The 24,208-nt window shown below is 37.1% G+C and overlaps 1 protein-coding gene across 2 annotated transcripts in view; it reads right to left on the bottom strand.

The window, feature by feature from the left end:
* Positions 1 to 24,208, bottom strand: part of ANO10 (anoctamin 10) — a 126,873-nt gene that overhangs the window by 92,240 nt on the left and 10,425 nt on the right. For both annotated transcript variants that reach the window (XM_065051640.1, XM_005510019.3), the window contains exons 6-11: positions 22,348 to 22,917; positions 19,950 to 20,005; positions 19,407 to 19,481; positions 18,016 to 18,198; positions 14,459 to 14,650; positions 11,928 to 12,056 (exon numbers count right to left, since the gene is read on the bottom strand). In XM_065051640.1, the coding sequence (XP_064907712.1) occupies positions 11,928 to 12,056; positions 14,459 to 14,650; positions 18,016 to 18,198; positions 19,407 to 19,481; positions 19,950 to 20,005; positions 22,348 to 22,917 (1,205 nt within the window). The remainder of the gene's footprint in view (positions 1 to 11,927; positions 12,057 to 14,458; positions 14,651 to 18,015; positions 18,199 to 19,406; positions 19,482 to 19,949; positions 20,006 to 22,347; positions 22,918 to 24,208) is intronic.

Raw genomic sequence — 24,208 nt, 5'->3', positions numbered from 1 at the left:
GCACACTCCTAACGTTTCTTCTTCAGTACTTATTGTTCACGTCTCTGGATGTTAAAGACTTAGTGCAACCATTGCAACACTTGAGGTTGCTTGGAAAGCCTGAGCAACTTGAAAGATTCATAAAAACAGAACAACAAAATGCTAGAAGGCTTTACCTATACTTAAGAAATTCAGAACTTGCCATTTCAATCACACAAAGACCATGCAGTTGTCAAAGAACTGCAATCTCAATATCACCCAGGAAATAGGCAGTTACATTTTGTGCTACACACGGCTTTCAAGAAGTGCACCAAAATAATCCAAACTAGAAGTCCTAAGAAGGCAGATTCACTCATTCCTTCTAGCATATCCAAAGTCATTTTTATTTGGATGTGACAGGACCATCCAAGTTTAGGGAAGACCAATTCATGAATCTATTAACACACTGGTACCAGTGTCCCTTTCCAACCTACTGTCTCCACTGGGATGAATAGGGCCACGTCCCATTCTCACTGCTGGCTGAGCTTTTGGCTCTTAAAGGACAGTTCGCACCCAGGATTTAAATGTAAATTTATAGTCTCCTGTAACCACAGGGAGTGAAACTGAAACAGGAGCACTTCAGGAACACTACCAAATTCAGGACTACAAAATGCAACCAGTGTTAGAATAAACTAAAACTTCCATTTTTTCCAATATACTGTTCTTCAAGATGCATTAATAATATATCTGTTACAAACTACTCCTAGTATAGCCATCTATTTTTAAAAAATGAACCCTTTTAGAAGGCAGAAGAACAAGAAAGTACTTGAATTCACTAATTTTGTTTGTTAAGCTGTAACAGTAAATATTTAAACGTATCCTTTAACAAACCATTTTCTCCCATTTCACCAGTTTTTAAAACAAGTTTCACTCAGAATTTGCAATGGTTATGGAGTTCTGAAAAAAAATACAACGAGATGCAGATAAACTCAAGTATCACAGACTCTGTATTTCAAGTTTAACAAAAGATACCCTTATATTTGATATTGGTTTATCTCTAATCCCTATGCCACACACACTTTTTATCTTATGACAAATCCTCTGACTAAAACTAACCTGGATCAAACACATGACGGTTTATGAATTCTCAGTAGCTTCTAACCATATCTCCTTTGTATTACATTGTAGATTTAGCTGATTATAGGCATGACTTAGAAATCTCCCAAGACTTTAAAAAGACTATTCAAGGTACTAGAATAGAAAGCAGCAGCATACCAGGTGGCTTGCACGCTGCCACAGTTCATGAAAAATCCCCTTGAAAATTATACATCATTCCACTAACTTTTTCTGATCAGAAAAGTAAAATTTTGGATTGACACTTCTTTACAGTATAAGGCAAAAATTCAGTGCAAAAATGAAGTAATTAAGCCCCATTTCTTTTGACATTTACTTTACAGCATGACTCATGACCACTTTCAGCCTGCTTTTAATAAAACATTTTCACAGAAACTATATTAAAAAACCCCTCTATACTACAGCCTTTCAGTCCATTACTGCATTTTCTTGCACAATTTGAGTTCCAAAATCAGTTTTCAGTTAAGTGTGCCAGGTGGTTCTCAGCACTTGAAAAACAAAACAAAGCAAGGAAACAAAAAACCCAAAGGATTTTACATATATATATACCCAGATTTTAAAAAGCAAACGATGCTTTGGAACTATTTCTAATGAGAGTAAGGAGGTGAAAAAAAGTAGCAGCAAATTTAGCCCATTTTTAAATAAGAGACTGTAGAACACATGCTACAAGTTTCCAACAAATGACTACTAATTACATTTACAGTACTGAGTAGGTGTGTAGCAAAGTCCACAAGACGAATACGAGTGTCAATCCAGAAGGCTTAACACTCCCAATCAATGTGTTAGAAGCTATTGCAAAGAAAATTTAATAAAAGCAAATTATTCTGCAATTTTGTAACTGGAAAACATGCAAGCAACAATATTACATCACTAAGACTCTCTGAAAAGAGCTGCTTGTATCTCATCGACAATACAGAGGCTCTAACACAGGTATGACTGGCCTTCTCCTGCTATTTGAAGCCAGTTTTACCGACCTCCTGTTCTCTTTTCCAGCTGCAGCTGCACACCCCACATTTTCTACCTTTGGATGCCCTCACCTGCTCAAAGCCACTCATTTTCACTCTCAATTATCTGAGGATACAAATGACAAATTGGATTTATCCTCCAATGCTACACACAGTTTAAAAACCAACCTAACAAATCAACCAAAACATACCACCTTAGACAAAGTAGTCACAGAAAACTTTAGAGATGTACAGAACACCCCAGTCCCTAAGCCTTCTATTACAGTAAGAATGATCCAAAGAAATGTTACTGCAAACTGCATCACAGACGTATGGAAATACATTATCTGAATTCTATAGCTCTACCTGTTCTCTGGGAAACGCCATTATTTGGGCTTGTCTTGGCAGCTACATGTATCACATTGGCAGAAAATTATTAAAATAATTTAACTGAACAAACTCATAGGTTATTTACAAAAAAAAAGCAATTCAGGTCCATGAAATTCTAAGCCAACCTTGGAATGGTTGTGAAGCCAGGAGGCTTTGAATGTTCATGCTCCATCTTGTCATTAAACAATTACTAATCTTAATCAAGCAGAAGGTAAACAATGAATATTAATGGGTATTAACTTGGCTTTTCTCTGGCCGCTCAACTTCCAATTACCAGCAAGGAAGCTGTACGTCCTGATTAGGCTCGAGCTGGAAATACCATATTTATACATTAAATGAAACGTCTTTGCGGGAAATATTAAGCTAAGTGGGTTTTAAAGAGATCTGAAAGTCTGATTCTTATAAAGTTCTTTAAAATGTCTTGTAATTGTCTCCAAGGATCTGTTCTCTATTCACCCTCCCTTGTGAAGTTTTGTCATTTTGGCAGCCTTGCACAATCCCAGAAGGAAGAGAAAAAAATATTCCAACTCAGTCTTCCCCTCCTGATTTTCCAGGCTGACACTTTTGAAGCACTTATTAGCATAGTTAAGGAATGCGCTCTCATCCAGGAAGTATTCCTAAGGTACCTCCCCTATCCAACCTTCCTAGTATACGCGTGGTTTAAAAATACAGTAGTGTCTATCAGATGATGTTAAATTCATAAGGAATGTCACAGTCTCAGAAGACACATCCATTTCTGCTTCTTGGTGAAAGGACCCCAATGTGACCTAAAGCATCGCTGTGATCCTTCTTGAAACTTGATGTCTTTCAGCAAACTAGCACCTGATACCTTTGAAGCTCCCTGTTCCTACCACCACCTGGCTGACAGCAAGAAGAGTTATTTCCATTTTGCTGCCATTGTTTCTACTGAGATCTCTCCCAGGTTTTCTTTCCAGGTGTGAGGGCTTCCTGTGCCACCCATTTCTTAACCTCCACTATAATGTCACACCCACACTGGCAGTATCCAGTTGAAATTTAAAAGTCCTTCTTACACAGAAAACTGAAAAAAAGAGCAGAGAAAAGCTAGAAAAACCCAGGGTAGAACCAATAAACACAATGATTACTTAATAAACTAAGAATATATTACCATTAGTTATTTAACTAGCTTTTTACTATAAAATAAAGTTATTTTGAAAAAGAGGAGATGCCATTGTACAAAAGCATTACACACTTTCATACGCAGCTCTGGACAGCTCATCTTCAGTAATCAGGCAGGTCCTTAAAATGGTTTACACTGCAAATCACCAGAATTAATCTTCAGGACACATGACTACATAGCTGGCTACACCAGAACACTCTGTCCTTTGGCTTCTGCTGCAGAAAGGATTCTGGCTTAGGTAGACCATGATGTGACCTAGCTCAGCCACTCCTTTGTATGTACTCCTAGGTCAATTGCATCAAAAATGATTTAAATGGTTAAAAAAAAAAGAATAAAGCTGTATTTCATATACCAAGTCTGACCTTTACAACCAAGATGTGTATTTATCTAAAGATAAAAATTGCATTCTGAATTGTGTCATCCTAAAGTAAGGAATTAAAATTACTGTCAAAATATAATGCTCCAGTTGGGGTATCGAAACATTTCAGTTACCAGGGTTGAAAAACCTGGTGCAATACAGTGGTTTCTTCCTGACCTACACATTGTGACACATACACACATTTAACACATTTCAGTGTTTGTACATGGTTTGAACAGCACAATTCATTCATCTCTGTGATTATGTTTCAACTTCCAACAGGGCAAATTGAGAATGTGAAAAATGGTTTGAAAAAAGAACAGAAAATAAGGAGGAAAAAATTAAAATTACTCTCAAATAGGAAAATGCACAAATACTGTTTTAAATTCCAATACTTTCAAAAAGCCATTGGACTATTCAAGGATAGACATTAATATGCATTTTCATTTTTATACTAGCAGAAAGATAAGGAATACAACCAGCAGCTACAAACTTATTTAGATCTTTAAATTTTTTAATGCTTGCTGTCATTCTGACAAGGTTTTGCCATTAATCTTTACTATTTAAAGTGACCAAAAATGTACACGAAATCAGAATGAACATCTCAAAAGAAGCAGTAGATGACAATAAGACGATCTGTGATAAATTTTTATTCTAGAAATAAACATAATCCATATTAATGTACGACTAGCAAAATTGATATTTTTTTTAACCTGACTGATATAGTCCCAGGAGTGTGGTTCAGCAGCAAGCATTTATAAAATTTTATACAAACAAATACATAAATCCTGTCCCTATCTGAAAGGTTAAAACTCTCACTGATGTGAAAAAAAACAAACCCTGAGGACAATCTATTCCCCTGTTACTCAGCAGAATAACTTATCTAAAATATTTCATTACTTTATATTCAAACTAAACCTACAATTTCCAGAATCTTTTGCAAAGTACAATGTGTTTAAAATACAGAGAAATGTGAGTTCATTTTTATTCTTAAAATGTTGACAAACAGTAAATTACAGAATCAGTAAACTTTGTTAAGTCTTCATACTACAGTAACTATTATATCAATGCTATTCAGTATCTTCTGGTAATTTTTGCCAGGGTTTCTGCTTGAAATTAAAATATCAAATTATTTTAATGAATTTTTTTTTGATGTTTTAGAAGTATTTTTTACAGTAGATGGGCTGTCAGTAAGGATGCATGAATGGCAGAGTGGCATGGACACACCTGGCCCTGCTGAAGTGCTTCTGGGTGCAAGAGTGAGCGCTAAAGCCAATTTGACAAGTGTTGGACAAGACTCTTGGACAGGCTGGCAAGAGTCCTGGGAGCAGGAGCATGACAACCAGTTATTGTGAAGGACAGGGGAAAGGAGGAGCTTGCCATGTGGCTGGTTTCCAATTTTGTCCCCAGAGAAAAGAATAGCCACAGAGGCAGCCCAAGTCAGCATGCTTGAAACTTGGAAGAGCTGCACTTTATGGGACGATAGGATCCCAGTCCTATGAGCCTTTATCTCCGAAAAGCCAAAAATAAGAAAAATGGCACACAAGAAAAACAACAAAAATAGGAAACAAAAAACCTCCCGCAAGGCTAATCTCATCAGCAAGTACCATAAATCCTTGTGAGATGACAAAACAGAAGTACTCCCTGAACTAGATTCTAGGGCCTCCCCCCACAGAACTTAACCCCACTCCAGAACCATATGATGACCTGGAACTCTATCTAGAACCTTCAAGCGATATGGAACGTGATCTAAAGCCAACAGTGAGCAGGAATGTGGTCTAGAACCTTCAAAATAATCTAGGACATGCTCTAGGGCCTTCAAGCAAGCTAGAACTCAGTCTAGAACCCGCAAATTAACTAGACCCTGATCTAGAACTGAAAGGTGAGCTAGAACCCTACTTAGACAGACATATACCCCACCACCACACCAAACAGCTTCAGAATTCATACCTGCTCTAAACACAACTACACTGACACTACCCTAGCTCTACAACCAACCAATCCCCAAAACTCAACCTCTGGAACACACCCAGACCCTAGGGCCAACCCAGACTCTCAGGCTCAAGGTCTCACATCAACAGCAAGCACATTACTTTCCCCTTTTCAAGGACAGGGATCAGAAGACATAGATCACTCAGAATGCTGATACAGTCTGCCAGAAAAGTAAACAGCACCCTCTCAACATTACCAGAAAGTTCATTCAGCCTTGATGAACATCTGATCACCAGATGGTAACATTATTTCAACAGGAATATAGGCTAGATAAAATTGGACAAAGCAAAAAGGAAAAAGATTCTACGTTCCTCAGGCGAACAACTCCACCACATACTTAGCTACATTGATAAATACTAGAACCAACACGTTTTGGACTTCAGATCATAAGTAACTTTTGAAAGTTTTTTATATTTGAGAGCAAGTATTTAATTTTATACTCAAGAGAAGGACTGGTATCTCCTCAGCCACCGGTTTCCTAGAACAGTTAGGAAAATATTGTTTCAATTGAGCATTCTGCAATACTACCAGCCAGATCACCAGGACAATTTAGAAGATTATTCCTAAGTTTCTTTGAGGACGTTCAATGTTCCTCTAAAACTGTCATTTAGTCATAAGATAATCAAATCTATGTTTCTACACAAAAGGTGGGTAACGTTGTCATGGAAATAATTTTGTTAAGCAAGACTTTCCCCTCATTAACCCATACTGGTAGGGACCAATGACCACATCGTCTTTCAGGTGTTTTTCAATAACTCCCAGAATAATCTTCTCTGTGATTTTGCCAGGCACAGAAGTGGGACTGTCAGGCCTGTAGTTACTGGGGTCATCTCTGTTACCCTTCCTGAAGACAGGGACAAGGTTTGTCAGCTTCCAGTCAACAGGGACCCCTCCAGATTACCAAGAGCACTGAAAAAACTTGGAGAGAGGTCTCGCTACGACATTGGGCAGCCCTTTAAGGAACCTTGGATGAATCCCATCAGGTCCAATCAACTTACAGATTACAAATATACCATCTCATCTACGAGACTCCAGACTGCTCAACTCTGGTAATATTTTCCAGTTTCTCTGGCATATCATTTCAGAAACAACTGTCAAGTTTACTGCTGAGCTGGCTGAGTGTTGAGGCCATTACATTAAGAGTGCTCAGCAGAAGCTCAAAGAGCTTCTACTGTACACCAGGAGGCCTTTGATGAAGAAATACACTTGATAAAATGGAACTCTAGAGAAAAGCAGATGTACCAGGCAACTCTCAACCACTTTAATGTTGGATCAGCTAACACTATCAAACACAGCACCAATAACTTTTCATCTTTACTAACAAGCTACGATTCCTGCTTTCCAGTCTTTAATAAATGGACTGTCAGCCCCTCCTCACCCAGAAAGAAAACAAAGTTTAAGAAAGGGTTAGTTCACTTATTGCACTCCATACCTCTCACAGAACTGACTTTTAAATATATTTATTTGTGAATCTAATGAAAACCTATTTAAAATCCTTATGAGGACTCCATGAAATCAAATCCGCATGGCCCAATTGTTTGTTAAGCCATGTTTACTATAAATATGTTAGTTCTGTCCTTACGCTAAGGTGCTCATTTTCATCAATACCAGAGCTGATCACATTCTTTCCAAAATCCTATTTGTAGACTGTAAGGTCAGATTTTATACTACAGCTCTCAAGAGGGCTCTCTGTTATTACTTAATTTTCCCAAGCTAATCCCCAAATGTCTCGATGACGTAAAGCAACCAGGCTAAGTGCACGTCTGCATAAAAGCTTTCCGTTAGATTACTACATCTGAGTACTGGATACACGAGTTGCTTTTGGAGATTGGGATATATCCATGTTAAGCTGTACTTTACAGATATTGCTTCAAAACACCCCTTTTGATATACTGTTTAAAAAAAAACAAAACACTACTAAGAGTTGTACATACAACTCATTTTTTGGACTCAACTTTCAGAGTACTCCTGAAACTGATTTAATCAGCATTCTTTGAATTTATGAGAGTTTACATTAAAAAGAAGTAGTAATCAGGAACAAAACTCTTTGTCAACAATTTGCAACGAAAAATAAAAAAGCACTGCAGAATTATGGTTACACCTTGTTTTAACCCATGCCCCCAACTAGTAATCAAATTTCTTCAGAGTAATTTCCTCTTTCATCAAATCAGTGTAAGAAGTGAGAGGTGACTGGGAACAGTTTCACACAAGCACACACGCTTGCTTGGAATGTCCTACTTTGCACCTCTGGTTCATACCAGAAGTGTGCGTCTATGGTGAAGCCTGAAGAACTAAACACTATGGGATGTAACTATTTTAAAATTATGCTAACAAGGGCTTATTGTTTCCTGCTTTAAGGACATTCACCTACTTCTTTTTGTTTGAAAACTGCACTTGCTGCACTCAGCATCCATCCATAAATAAAAGAGGGGAGTGTCATGATTCTGCTCCTAGTTCAAATCATGTTGCCATGGAAGCAGATGTTAGATTGATGAAAATAGGTCAACTGTTAAAAAAAAAAAATCACTGTTTTAATACTTAAAAATATTATGAAATGTTATTCTTTTAATGCTTACCATTATTTATTATGAAATGCTTAATATTTTAGTCTATTTAATTAGCCTTTACTTTGCTGATACAAGATGTATTCCCACCAAAAGTGTAGACAGCAGCAGAGTTAGCGTCATCAATGCAAAAAAATTATTTTGCATATATCTGCAGAGGCTGGGTACAGAACGCTTACAAGAATATTACACACAGTTCTTAACTACGTCTGTACTGAGTCATGTCAAGTGTTGCCATATAAACTTGTTTTCATTTAAAGAATATAAGTATTACTATTAAAGACCACTAGCCTTTAAATATATTTATATATATATCAGGACATCATTAATATCTGTATTTGGCTTTGGTATAAACAGTGCTTTTTTGTTTAGTTTTACATCAAACAGATATATATATATATTCAACTGGAATCACAATTATTTGAACCTGAGAAAAAAATTTAATGACAGCTAAGATTTAAGTAGGTTATTCCATCAGTTGAACATGTAAAAGCATACACAGCCTACTAAAGGAAATTTCTTATGTTCCTTAACATTTTCACACTGCCTGTCAAGCTGCTGTCAAAATAGCATGAACACACCGTAAAATTCTCATCTTCACCTGCAGCAACCACCAGAAAGTAAAATAACTCGCCTTTATCATGTGTTTCTGAATTGCTACTAGGTGATCTAAAATGCTTTTCTATTCAACACCCTGACACATCTGACAGGATTTTTTTCCTACCTTGACACCAATGCATTTTAGATGCACCAGCTTTGTCCTAAAGGTTTAACGTGATATATTCTGTTCCTGAATTTTTATTTCTGACTGAAATGCACAGTTTAATCATCAGTAAATATAGTAAAGTTGCATGGGAATACTGCCAATACATGAGATTTGTGCTACTCTTGTAGTTGAGGGATCTTCCTGTAGATGAAGTAATATTACAGGAGAAAGACTCGGTGGTGCAGAAGTCCCACAAATTTAATCCAGTATAAACTTACAGCACTACTGTGTGTTTTCCACACACTGTTGTTTCTCTTCCACGAGTATCCTGTGTTGGAGAGCTTCTCCCAGATTGGTTCCCTAATCTGAGTCATCATTCATCAGATAAAAGAAAGTGCCAGTGTAACAGATAAATGGGAATAAATACTCAGGAATCAAAGGCAGTAATAGTCTCATCTCTTTAAGCTGCCATACATCAATACAGCTGCTGTTCATGGTCCCACAGCATCTAGTAATCCTCCCTTCTTTCTACCTTTTCTAATCAATGTTTTAACCTGACATATGTACAACATAACTACTTATTAAAACAAAATCATTTCTGTAACTATGTTTAACTGTCAACACAATGGAAACCATCTTCAACAGAACTGCAAATCGTGTTTGCCAGGTACATTTTCAAATTGTTTTAAAAATAAAATTTATATAAAAATTCTTTTCAATTTGGAGAACTCTTTCAGACTCCAGAAACTTCGTAACTTGTGTTACAAAACTTCTTGCAAGACTGCATGGCCTGAGCTACTGACTCTTTAAAAGAAAAAAGAAAAAATAAAATATAAAAAAAAAATTTAAAACCACCCATGAAACTGTTAAATTTTGTTTAAAATGTCTTGAAAGACTGTCCCTCAGGAGACGGCAAAAGTTTTAAATTTCACATTGAACAGTTTTGGAATTGTTTATAAACAACAACATTCCAAAACTCACTTGGCTCCTTATGCTGCAGGAGAGTACTATAACACTCATATGTTGGTTTTGTGCCTGCGTTTTCTCAGAAAATAAATAGTTTGTAGTAACACAGAGAAAATTTCAGACCAGCATACTTTAAAGTATCAAGAATAGTGGATGCTTGTGATTAAAACTATTTTTTAAATATACCTTTTCTTATAACTACGTTTTGAGTTGTTTTGCGGTTTTTTTACTAAGAAGAACGATAAAAGAAAACTTGATTTTTCTTTAAATGGTTGCCTTTCCTCTCCTCTGGTTCATCCAGCATTACTCTCCATCAGTCCCTTCTTAAAACATAATTAATTACAGATCGGTGGTCTTCATCAAGGTTGCTTCTTGGTGTAAACCAACATTTTTGCCTTTCTTCCCCTCAGTACTAATCTACTTCTTCTCTTCAAACTTTCTTCCCTGAGTTTTCTTAATCTCCCTTTCCACAGCATTTACAAATAATTTGAGATACACTGTTAAAAAGGAATTCCAAGAGCTACCTAATTACCATGCTGCAATTCCTGTCACCTAAAGGATTGCACATAAGCAGAATTTAAATTTAGAGAGAAAAATATTGGTATTCTCCTATGAACTACCAAGAAACAGAGGTCTGTCTAGAGACCATGTAGCCAGTTTCACATTAAAACGGGTGAGATAAGAATAAACACCCTCCCAAGGCAAAAATAGCACCATCTCTTTCAGCTGCCATAGATCCATACTTCTTACATTTAGTCATACAGTTTTCATCACATGATCTCTGTGGATATGTTGTCCAGTAACGAACTACAGCATTACATTTAAACTGCCAATTTAGTTTTATATTAAAATGCCTCACTGAGGTTAATGTGAATGTTCACACACATATAATAAAAGAATATAGCAGGCTGTCTGTAGACTCAAACTTCAGTAAACCAGCTGACATGATTCATATTTAGAGTTAACTCTGCGAACCTTAAGGCTTGGAAAATAAAAATCAGAGCAAGCTCATAATTCATTGCATAGCAGTTAACCTCTGTAGAAACAACAAAGTACGTGCTCCTGCTGCACCTCTGTAGGGCGACGCAGTTTAACAACTACACATAGACATTCCAGACTTCTGTCACAAGAGAATAATCCAGTTTGGAAAAGCTAAAATAGCATAATGATGAAAGTCAAGGCAATAAACCACAAAAAAGCTCTGAAAGAAAGGTACACAACGGCAAAGTCCTACAATCTCAGTTATTATATAAAATGCTCATAGTCATCCATGCTTGTCTGACAAGGAATGATACTCAAGTGTTTACTACATAGAATTAGGAAATGAAACCCAAATGCTGTTACAATCACCAGTATTTACAGTCATCATACACCCTTATTTCAGATAAGCCTTACAGGAAACATCCATAAAGATTATGTAGAAGGTCTTTATAAGATACGTTGGGGTCGCAAACCAGGTAGAGAAATAACCAGTTCACAAAAATGTGGTTATTTTGCTTCTTGAAATAGCATTATTAAATTATTGAAATACATGAAGTAACAAATACATGGTATCTTGGGAATGCATGGAAAATTATGGCAACAACATTCACAGTACAAGAAAATACAGAAAATAAAGAAATCAAAAAGCAAGACTGTGAAACACTTGTTGATAGAGAAATCTTAATTTCCTTTTGATATAAGGGAAGGGTGGAGAAGTCAACTTCCTGGTATCATTTCCACTGTTGTTCATGTTATTTGCTATTAAAACACATGCACTGTTTGAAGGCAGACTTACCTCTACCAATGCCACAGTCAGCATAAGGTCCATTTTTGAGTCTGGGAAAAGGGCATTCACTTGCGGAGACATTCCAATCAGTATGCAATTAGTAACAACTGATATTACACTCATAGTTTCAAAAGCCAACTGAAAAAAAACACAAATATATTTATAGTCATGACCATTATCTCTAATTTACCAGTTTCCAAGCTGCTCTAGACAATACCTTTCTCTTTGTTAAATCCTCAGAAGACCCATTATTTAAACTTTCTATCTTTTGAATTCTATGACGTAAGATTTGTTTGGCAAGCAGTCCAGACTTCACAAGTTTTTAAGAAAAAGCAAGGACAAGACCACAACAAGGTTTGCAATACCACAAAAACCACCTGCAACACCAAATTTTTCTCTAATTTGATTTCTCTACATGCATGCATGTGTGTTTGCTGTGAAGAAGTCAAACAGTATTCTTTCCCAATTCCACAGCACCGTAAAGACCTTGAGAAGTTATTTAGAGACCATTAACGTTCTAGATGTAGATAGTGCCAGATCACCTCCTGAAAAATTTGGAATAATCCTAAAGGAAAAAAGTGGACAGGAAAGTAGCCTTATCCCTGGTATCTTCATGACTCATAACCTGAACATATAACAAGAACATGCACTCATCTTCTATAGTTGTACTCCCAAACATAGATTTCTTTCAGGATAAAGGAAAAAAATGCAAAATTCCTAGAGGAACTACTAATCCGAACACTCTGATTTCGGAGGTTTTGTCTCAATGTTAAGCAATAGGGAAATGTAAGAACGGTTTAGAATGCCTTTTTTAAATCACAACCAGTTACACAAGCTGAAATTTGTTGAAAGATTTACATTTAAACGCATGCAATTCTCAAGTCTAAGAATCTCTTGCTGATAGAGCTCCCAGAATATACCTGAAAGTATTACTACAGCGTGACAACTACTTTTACAATATAATAGTTACTTATTCCAAGTATGTGGAATGAGAAAGACTGACACTGAATTGTAGCAATTGTCACAATGAATTAGCAGGAGCAAGTTTCTCTCTGACAACAAGCTGGTGACTCCGCTCACCTGATAAAATAATTCCAGTATTCCTTTAACAGAAATCTTTCAGCAATGCTCTAGCTTTCCACATGAAGAAGATAACCGATTTTTAAGTAATAATTCTTAATTCACAAAGCTAGTAGCTAAAAACCTACACTATATAAAAACCCAACAGGACTGTACTATTAGTGTTATAGCTTTTCATCCTACGCCTTAGATTGAAATAAACTATCCCAGCAAAACCAAATGCCTCTAATATACCTGCAACTACACCTGAGACTTAGGATCACAGCCTCATTTATCTGGTGCTCACACCACCAGTTAATGCAGCTATGCCATCAAGATCTTGGCAGAATAGACTGAGAAAATGCATCAAACATTAAAAATGCAATCAGATTATAATTTAGACATGTTAATGACTTAATATTAAAAGACTTCTCCTAAAAGTCCACTTCATTAATAACTATGTACATGTCTAATTAATATTGCTCAGAAAACTTGGTTCACACATTTTTACAGTATGTTTCATTTGAGGTTTCCTGATTTCATTTCTTATCTCCCATTCGTTTCATTTGGTACCAACATTCACAACCTCTTCAAACTAAACAATCCACTAGTTTATCATGCCCTTCGTCTCCATTATATATTATCAGAAAAGCTGATAAATAAAACCAGAATATGGATCATCTCCCAGAAACTTCCTCCAACCTACTTCACACTCTTTATCAGGCCACTGCTGTTACAGAATGCTAAAGTCTCTGGATGCGACTGAACAGACTTCTTTTCAGAAAAACATCTGGGTTTGGAGCAGTTTTACAGAATTATTTTTAGTCAGAATTGGTTCACTGACATGGGGTACTCAGCAGACTCCAAACTAGCATGGCATGGGCAAACAACTGAAGACAGAAAATCCCTTACCTAGCACTACTAGCATGGAATTGTTTAAATAGACTACAACGTTCAGGCTATGCAGAAAGCTCCAGCTCCTGCTCATAGATCCAGCTTATTTTAATATTCATCAGTTTGAGCATCAGTAACCACAAGGGTACACAGCCAAACATGGCTTCAGAATCCAAGTATTTCCCTATCATTCTTCAACTTTTTTGAAACCCTTGCTGAGCTCCTTGCTTCCGAGATTCCATCAGATGTTACCATTTCCAATATATTACTTGCTGGGGGTAAAGAGTACCAGGCAGGATCTGGTAGCTTTGCTTTGTTGCAGTGGCAACAGGAGTATAATGCATACATACACAAGCACTAAAGGAAGGATTTGTTCTCTTTTCAAAGGCAGTTGAAAGATAAGTGGTCAAAAACCCTACAAAAAAATCACTTGGATATACAGTTGGATAGATACCATCCTAAGGCACTGAAGAGAAAAGTACCTGCTAAACCATAAAGTGGCTGATAGGTCAAACACATGGCTTAAATACATTTGTTGAAAACTGTTTTAGAACAAATTATCAGAAGAAGGAAGACACAATAATTACCTGCCAAACACCAATATTTGCTGTGGGTTCTGAAAATGGACGCTTGTAAACTCTGCACATCTTTAAGGCATCGGAATATATCTCTGTGATGTTGTTTAACACTGCAAAGACAGCTGCCAGTGGATAAACACAGGAGAAAAGACTCACATAGCCAAACTGCAAGAACAACTCCAGGTAATCATCAAAAGTACCCTGAAAAACAGAGCAAAATAAGAACAACTTTAACCCACAAAAAATATATATGAAGAAACACAGAATTAACAATCCGGATGCAAACAGCTTCCTCACCCCAAATCATTTGTTGAGGAATTAGTGGCGATGTAAAACCCCAACAACAACAAAAAAATCTTGTCTAGTTAATTTGGAATTATTCAATTACTCTAAACTTCTCCATAAGGGGAGGCCAAGGTTGTTCCTTTTGCCTAATGAATTTTGTGCAACAGTCACACTTCTTATCTTTATTACTTGAAGGAATTGTATAAACACATTCATCCCATTCAGGTTCCTCACTACCTCAGCGCAACAGTGAGGGACAGGAAAACAGCACCATGCATTTAAACTGGCAGAACACTCTCCTAGAAAAGCCGTAGTATTTCAGAGTGTCAATGAAAGACCTAACTAGAAAGGTAGGTTGGTAGATAGGCATCTCTTTTCTGGTATTTCTGCTTGTTTGTTTCAAAACAAGTCAGTCAGAATTAGTGGCCCACTTGAAGGCTCAAATGACAGAATGCAGCACTGACATCTGAAAGGAACAACTGGTGCAAATACAAAGCCCTATTTTGGCAAATCAGCAGCACATCTACCACCTGATCTTTAAACCAAGAATGTGGGTACTTAAATGCTGATTGAGCAGTCACATGTAGGTTAGGTTATCATATGCATTTGTGTGCTAGTTTTGTAGAATTAATGATCGTTTCTACATTTGCAGTAATGATTTATGAAATGGAAGAACCAAAACAACCATTCTTGAAGAAAAAATGTTCACTGAACAAAGGATGATGAAATACCACAAACAAATTAAACTGGGATCTAGCTATCTTGTATTCGCTCAGCTTTACATATCGCCGTCTCTCTCAGAAATGAAATAATAAAGACTTGACAGTACCTGAGATTACTACAGGAACAGATAAAATTGGTTTTGGCTCCATGCATCAGGCACATGGTTCTTCAATCTTTTTTGCTGATTATAGCTGTTAAACTGACTGCCCAGTACAGCATCTAGTGGTTTGGTTTTGGTTTTGTTTTTCCTAGCAAACAGGCCATAGAAGCCTGCAAGCTCAGAAATCAACATGGGGTGGTCATAACCTGATTTTTCACTTCAGCTGATTTTCAACTTGCACAGTTGCTGGGTCTGACAGATTGATCTGCAGGCCAGGCCACGAAGAGCTACGTAGCTTTTAAAAGCATTGTGATTTTTCCACAGATATGTTTTGTACAAACTCTGAATTTTAGTAAGGTCTTCCTTAGGGGCATTTGTGCAGGATCACTCACTGGAGTGGCAGTCACATATCTGTCCCTGCTGTCACTTTCTCAGACAACTGTTGCAGGTAGGGAGGGATGCTTCCCTTTGTGCTCCTCATTTGGGTAACTGCACAGTATTCCCAGTGCTTCCTCACACCTTTCTTCTCATTTCCCTGCCCAGTACCTACTGACTTTTAGTACAGCGGAGTATGAAAAGTACTGTGTGGTCGTCTTCTACTCAATTTATGACACTTTGTGCAGGAAAACAGGAGTCTGATACATTGTTAAAAGAATTTTGAAGTATGCCACTGTCAGTCACCAGAGCAGCACATGAGCTATGGCACCAATGAAACAAAATCAACAAAGAAATTCAGGGAGAACATTAACTAGAGAAGTTTACAAAACAAACGAAAAAGGCAGGATGTTTTCACATTTTAAATGGGGTTAAGGCCTGGAGATTTGAAAAGTGAGAAAAAGTACAAACAAAAAAAAAGAATGTTAAAAAGTGAAGGAAGGAAAACAAATGAGAAGAGCCTTAAATGCAGAATTCTGTCAAGCTCCTGCTAAACGCCTCAGTTTACTAAACACAGTCAAATGCTTCCCCCTTGTGCCAGATTTAATTTTAGAAATACTCCTGCCTGCTGACAGCTCACTGTGTGCAAACAAATCAGTGATCTAATATCATGTATTCACAAGGGCACAGTACAATTAAAATCTTAAAACCAAAAATAAAATTAAGGCCTTGAGTAACCAGTATCTTGAACTGAAACAGAGGCTGGCAGCAGACACCTCCAAGGCAAAGTCATTACCGTACAATTGACCTGTTAGGTCCCCATGGAAAATCATTCAGGGCAGAATGGTGTAACAGGTACAGATACATTTGATCCAGCTCTGCACAAGGAGCTCTGGACAACGTGACTCCAAGACACCACACCAGCTTTGTGTGTGTCAGCTGAGGATCAGAAGTCAGTGTGGGTCCAAGAGGCAGAGCATATTTGGTCGGGCATATCAATGCCCAACACCAAAACACAGTTTTTGGAATCGTGCTGGACTCTCTGCAAGGCACAGTGCTACACTGTGCTGATTTACCAGTTCAGACACCTACTCGGGGATTTCTGCTGTGTTCTCCATTGCAAGACAGGCATGCTCTCTAAATCTATCTCCCCCCTCACATAAAATGTGAGAAATACCAGCCTTCCCAGAGGAACGCAAGTGTTAACATTTGAACAGTTTTTCAATTGCAAGGGCAGTATTTCTTCCTCCTCTTCTCATTTCATGGCACTTTATGCAGGAAAAGAGAAATCTGATATAGTGTTAATATCAAATTTCAAACTGCTACTCTTGACCTTTTGCATAAAAGGTATACTATCTACACATAATTCTTATTCTGTAGAAGTGAAATCATAGAGTATTAAGAGTCTTGTGACTATGCTTACAGCATCTAATCAAGCAAGGTGTCAGCCAGTCTGTAAGGCCTTAACATACACACTTATGTCATCTACTTTATCAATTCCCTTAGCACTGCAAGAATGAATTGCACAAAGGCTGTTAAATAAAATTTAAAATTGTACTGGGTAGAAGGTGGTCAGGAACAGAACTAGGAAGAGAAGGAATGCCAAAGCTGTAGCTTCAAGAAGCAAGAGCTTCCGGCAGCAGTATTGTGCCACCCAGACGCACTCTCTCAGGCTGTAGTTTAATTGACAGTTTAAACTGGTACCACTGCAAAACCAAACTAAACCAGAAACAGTCTCCCCCTTCCCTATGCCGTGCTGCTCATCCTGGTAGTGTACAGGCTACCCCTAGAGATTAAGGGCATATTACACAAATACTTCTCCCAGTGACATGGGGTTAGGTAGCTCCAGATTCAGATGTTCATTCCTACCCCTTTGTTCTGGTGTAACTGAGATCCTGCTCTGCATCAGTTTCTCGATCCAGTGCACCATATAGCTGTACATACAACACTACAAGCAAAACTGATGAAACTGGAAATAAGTTGACAGGTCAGACAGACAGAAACAAGTTAAGTTGCACTGGCTGATATCAGTAGCAACTATATCCCAGAAAGCTTTTAACTCTTTTACAGTAGTAAAACGTACAAAATAGGTGCCCATTTCTTTCTCCAAGTTGACTTGTTCAACTAACGACAGGTCTGTATCTGTTTTCATAGAACACACGCGTTTCTTCATCCTCTTCTTATGTCTCTTCTGGAGCCAGTAAGGAAACACGGATTCTGCAAACTGATTAATGATCTGCGAAGTTATCAGCAAAGTGGCCAAGCTCTTCAGTTTAAAATAAAATAAAATAAAAGAGGGAGAAAAAAATTAATGGAAGTGTGATAAACCTATGATCATCTCCAATTTTGTGCCTTCTGTAATAGCAACATTCTAAGTTGTTTTCCAGGGTGTTTCAAAAAGATGGACCAAATATGTTACAATTACACAAAAACTGACAAATGGTTAAATGAGTTACCAAGTTTTAGTAACCTTTTTATAAATGCTCTATGTTCCCCCACCTGCTGTACAGACAACATTGAGAAGATAGTTGATAGTTCATGGTTGCAGAGATACAGTGATTTGAAATTGGGTCAATCTTTGTTAAAAACCCTGTACTACAACAAAAAAAAAGCCAGCCTAACAAAACTAGCAATAGCATATGAAAAGTACAGACGCTCTAGTTCTCCTTCTTTGCTATGTGCTTAAAAGGACAAAATAGGAGTTAGATGTCTAAATATTTTGTGGGTCTGGATGTATCATGGAAACAGTACACCAAGTCCAATAAGGGGCGAAGATACACACTTAACATATGCCAATGCCAATCACAGAGCTAAACAATGAACTTTTCTCTATTTTTTTTCTTTTTACCTTAAAGTACAGGAAATGTCATGAATGTCATGTCTGGTATAGATATGTCAGGTGTTTTGCTAGAGATCTCTTTAGAGTAATGAAGATCTTGAGCAGATGATCTTATTTTGTTCATTACATTTAGAGTAAAAATATATCCTTATACCTGATTTTCATGCCTTGGAGTGTGAAAGGTGTTAACAAGAGAAAGCTGATTTAAAATACCAACTACAAATTATTTTTGCTTTTATTTATTCACAGCTCCTCATTGTAGTCATAAACTTAATCATGCTCGTATCCTCAAGAATTTATTAAGAACACTCCAGTGAAAACCATTTTCTAACATAAAGGGAAAGAAGGAGGAAATTAAATTTTTCCAGCCTCATCTGTGTGAGGAAATAATCAATTTATCTGAAAACAGTTCCCCATTTAAATGGAGGGAAGCAATTGCTCCACTCTGTCATAATTCTGCAACTGAACTAGAGGAATTGAAATATGGAAGCTGGATTTCTAAGACAATATAAATGAAATATATTCATTGTCAAGTTAATATTTTGAAAAAAACACTTAAAAACTGAAGTTCTGTTTCAATCAATCCTTTATTTTCCTAAACTCATCAACATTCTTACAATGTTCATGGAACTCACCTGCCTCAAAAGCTTCATATCAAACAGCACAAAGGCAATGTAGAAAAGAGATGCAAAACAATTTAAGAAGTTGAACTGCAAATAAAAATATTTGTTATTAGTACTCAAGCAGAAGTTCAAATGCAGAATATCATCTAACTTGAAAGTTACTTTGACTAAATAGCTTCCATGCAGATGTAAACTGTTCATTAAAATTTTCTTCACCACTTTTAAAACTTAGGTCAGAAAAAACTCACTGTCAATATTGTTGCCAGTGGAAGACAGAACCATCATTTAACAGAAAAACTTACATATACAGAATCCTAATGAAAGAACAAATCAATACCAATCAAAACTCCAACTCTCCAGTATAAAAAGAGACACCTAACACAGTCTAGCAGTTACTGCAACCACAACAGAAATTCTGTTTGTTCTGATATTTGTGCTGGTATTTGGCCTTGAATAAAACTAGGTCACTTAGGTAATGCTAGGAAAGTACTAATAAATCACATGACAATTTCTCCTTTTAAATAATTTTAAAAGCTTTTTATACCACATACTTACCACTAAAACTTTCAGAATTAAATGATTCTGGTAAGAAGATTCCAGCCTGTGATTTTCTAAAATACCAACAAAATTATTGATTAGTAAACAGCAGAAGCCCTTATCATATGCTAGACTTTGCTATCCAAACAGTAAACTGCCATTTTTCCTCCACCTAAAAGTTAATTAACTAATTGTTTATGGAGAATAGTTCCTCCAACACTTTATGGCAAAAGTAATTTATACGGTAGCAGTACTTCAACCTATGAAGCTAATCTGATGCACAATACTGACATACATATTTTTAGCTACAACTCCAGTACTTTTTCTACTGCAAAGGTTTTTCTTTTTACATCTTTCTTTCTCAGAAAAGCTGCTTTGTAACAGAAAAACCATCCATCATTCTGAACATTCAATACAATGTGCCTAGTTATTGATTTTTCTGTGGCTGAAAACAAATGCAAAACTAATTGGAATACCCTTATGAAAAATAACAACATCACATTTGATTCAAAACCAGTAAATGCTCACAGAAATCCATCTCCGATGAATTTAGATCAGACCCTAAATCCTAAAGCAAGACTAGAGTACGTGACATTCAACAGCTGCATTACTCATTCTGAAATAAGGATTTTCAGTTCATTCAAGACAAGCTGTCAGAAGGTGATGTTTGAGGAAGGCTGGTTATTGGGGAAGAGGGAGGAAAGGGAAGTGAATGGGAGATTTCCCATTTATTTTTGCTATTTTGTCAGATTGTACCTTTAAAGCCCTGGCTGAGCAGTGACTGAGAAGGCAGCACACTAACATGAGCTGTGTCAATAGGGCTGAAAGGAGAGACCATAATCTACGGACCTTTCTCAGGACAAAACACCAGAGCTCTACACTGACAGGGGCGTGAAGTTTGGCCTGACACACAGAAGATGCACTCAAGTGACAACTTTTACTTTTAGCTTTCACTAAATGATCAGTTACCATGATAAATGGGTACAAGAACTGTGCTTAAAAATACCTCAGACTGTTTCCTATGCTTTGTCTGTTTAGCTGTTTAAGTCAGATACTGGCTGCAAATAAGCCAGGTGGGAGAGAAGGTAGGACAGTCAGATGAGCTCTTCACCCTATTCACAGCATGACAGCTCATGCACGTTGGATAGCACAGAAAAGGCACAAGCTGTCAGTGTAGTGAGTTACATAAATACTGCTGCTGCTGAATATGAAACATTAGCTCAAAACAACAACAAAAAAAAATCTGGGTTAAAAAAATGGGTTATCTGTTAAAAGACAATTTAGTCTACCTGATCAACACAACTGGGCATTTGGCATAAAGGCTTTTTCTTGCAGTATGGTGAAAAAAATAAAACAAAATAGCCAGCTGAAACCTAACTATGAATTTAAAAGTCATTATTTAAATAAAATCCTTGAACGGTCTTAAATAAAGAAATTGCTTGCCTTTACTATTGCTGTTGTCAAGCTGAATTTGCTGAGCAAATCATTTTGGCATGCATAACAAATCCCCTCTTCAACACCTCTTTGTACTCTGTCTTCTGCATCTATCTCCATTTTCCTTAATATTTTTAGCTTAATTTTCTGGGTCTCCAGTGTCATAAACCTGGATTCTGTCCTATAAATGTACACAAACCACTTAACTGACCTTTAGCTTCATCTATTAGCTTCTAAAGTGACTGTGCATGTTTGTAGAAGTGCTAAGATTTAAAATAAACACTAACATTTCACTATCCTTATAACAGGTTACAAAACACAGGGCCAAATTTGTTAAATAAGTCACATGGACAAAGGAAAAAAAGGCCATCTATTATAACATTCCCCCACTTCTGAGAGTGCCCAGAGGAAAATACTTCAACAGGGTTGTGAAATCTCAACCTTTGTTATACACATTGCATACACAAACACTCTCATACAACTTTTAGTTTGTGTTTTCAGATATTGTTCCATTATCTCAGTGCCTCCATCCTCTGCACAGCTGTATCAGTAGATTAAGAGGTACTCAGCAAACCCAGGTTGTGGGTGCAACCTGCCAGGACAGTCCCTTCTGCCATCCACCTCTGAGCTTCCACCCTCATCATCTCACCTCGTCCCTTTTGCCAGCACCGTGGCGGATTCAGCCAAACAAAGAGCTACATCAGGTAATGGAGACTTCTGCACCAAAGGCAGAGAGGCAGAATCACCTCTTCTGATGGCATGCTAGTCTCAGACCAAAGTAAACCAAACATGAAACCGCAGGCTCAGAACACTCAAATATAAGAAGTTAAAATGGCCATCTCTTTTACCCCACAGTAAAAATCTACTTCAAGAAACTTCTTTAGCATTCCATTGAACAAGAACTCACAGTATTCTACAAAGAAACACATTCTACACACCTGGGACTCTAACTTCAAGGAAGAAGAACAAAAATCTTTCTTACCCCATGATGTCAAGAATTCAGCAGCATACCGATAGATACGGTTCATAATCTCAATCACAACAGCATATATGATACTGGGTACAAACAGCATCAAGCTGCTGAAGGTAGACTCATTCTCTTCATGATAATCCAGAGCCCACTGTTCCAAGTCAAAGTAAATCATCATCACATACAGTGAGAAGTAGAGGCAAAGGCACACAAATGGTAAGGACACCAGATAAATCCGTATCTGTCTCTTAATACTTGAGTACACTGGTTCCTCCTTCCCAGTGATGGGATTGATACCCAGGACACCATGGAAGCCTGGTCTTGGTTCTTCAAACTGTCGTTTCATCAACAGCGTCCCCCAACGATATGTCATGATGGCGCAAATCCGCTTCCAAACTTCCAGTATCACAGTGGACCAGAGCAGATTGAATGTAGCAAACATCACGTATTTGTCATAGTCTTCCCATGCAAACACATAATAAGGAATCCCAATGACAGCCATTGGAATCAAAGCGAATGTGAAGTACTCTAAGAAGCCAAAGTAGAGAGCAATGGTTTCACCGAAGTAGCAGCGTATCTCATCTGCAGAGAAAAATAAATGAAGACTACACTTCACATAGATGTCAGTATAATATCAAACTTGACTTTACACTATTAACTTGGCCCAACTTTTTTTTCTATATAACATAAAGAATATTACTGTTCTTCTGTTCTTCCTCCAAAGTTCCAAAAACTCAGAAGGTTATTTGAATTGGTTTTTGTAATATATATACACACACAAACATATACATACATTCAGATGGCAGGGAAATCAAGTATCTCAATTCTTACCATATCAACAACAGATATCCAGAGTTAAAAAAAAAAAAAAAGCACACATACAAACAAAAACACTAGCGCTCTTGAAAATAAAATCAATTAATAGTTAGGATGGCACAGAAAACATAGCATAATAAAAAACAAAACAACTTCAACAGCAAGTGACACCTAACTTCTAAAGCTTCTCAATGGCATATGTACACCTGGGAAACAAATTTGTTTCAGCCTGTTCAGGGCCCAAAAGGAATAGTTATATTTTGCCAGCCCTCAAGGAACTAAAAGGATAGATGGAATAGATGAAAAGCTATATTGAAATCTTAAATCCGAAACATGTCAGACAGCAGGCTGAGACATTCCCTTCAGCAGACAACTGATACATGAAATACACATTTGCGTACTCACCAAGTTTGTCTGCTCAGGTGTTATAAAGACTTGAAATGTGGACTAGTAATGGATATACTTCATAACAGATGTATTACCTCCAAGGAAAACAAGATCTCACTTATCTTGTGACTAACCAAAAAAATGTAGGAGATTTTTCAACATAATCTAGAAAAGCCAAAATGCAATAAGAGATAGAAATGCCTAGCGAACCAAGTTTAGAATACTGAAACCTGTTTTATCTTTGTCTGCTTGGAAGACCAGATTGCTTGCATGCCACCGCTATGTATTCACTAGCTTAACAAAACAGACATGACATCATGACCCCTGAACTGACACTATAAATGTACTTCCCATAACAGCCTAGCACATCAAAAACTCATGTACAAATACTAGAATATTTTTACAGCCAATGGTCTACAAAACACTACAGCAGAAGTTTACAACTGCTGATCTGTATTTCAACATTCCTCCCAGTCAAAAATTTATTAACAAATAAGTTCAAGTGTAGGTCATTAGCATCATTTCACACTCCAAACACACAACATGAAAGACATCCCTAAATGAGTATATACATAACAGAGTTCCTGGGATTTACTTTGTAATTTTGTGTGTATTCAAAGTCAGCCCAAAAAACCCTCTCCTGCATAAACAAGACAAGCACACAATAAGA

Source organism: Columba livia, chromosome 2 (assembly GCF_036013475.1).
Source record: "Columba livia isolate bColLiv1 breed racing homer chromosome 2, bColLiv1.pat.W.v2, whole genome shotgun sequence".
Taxonomy (NCBI): domain Eukaryota; kingdom Metazoa; phylum Chordata; class Aves; order Columbiformes; family Columbidae; genus Columba; species Columba livia.
This window is presented reverse-complemented; position numbering and strand designations above follow the sequence as displayed.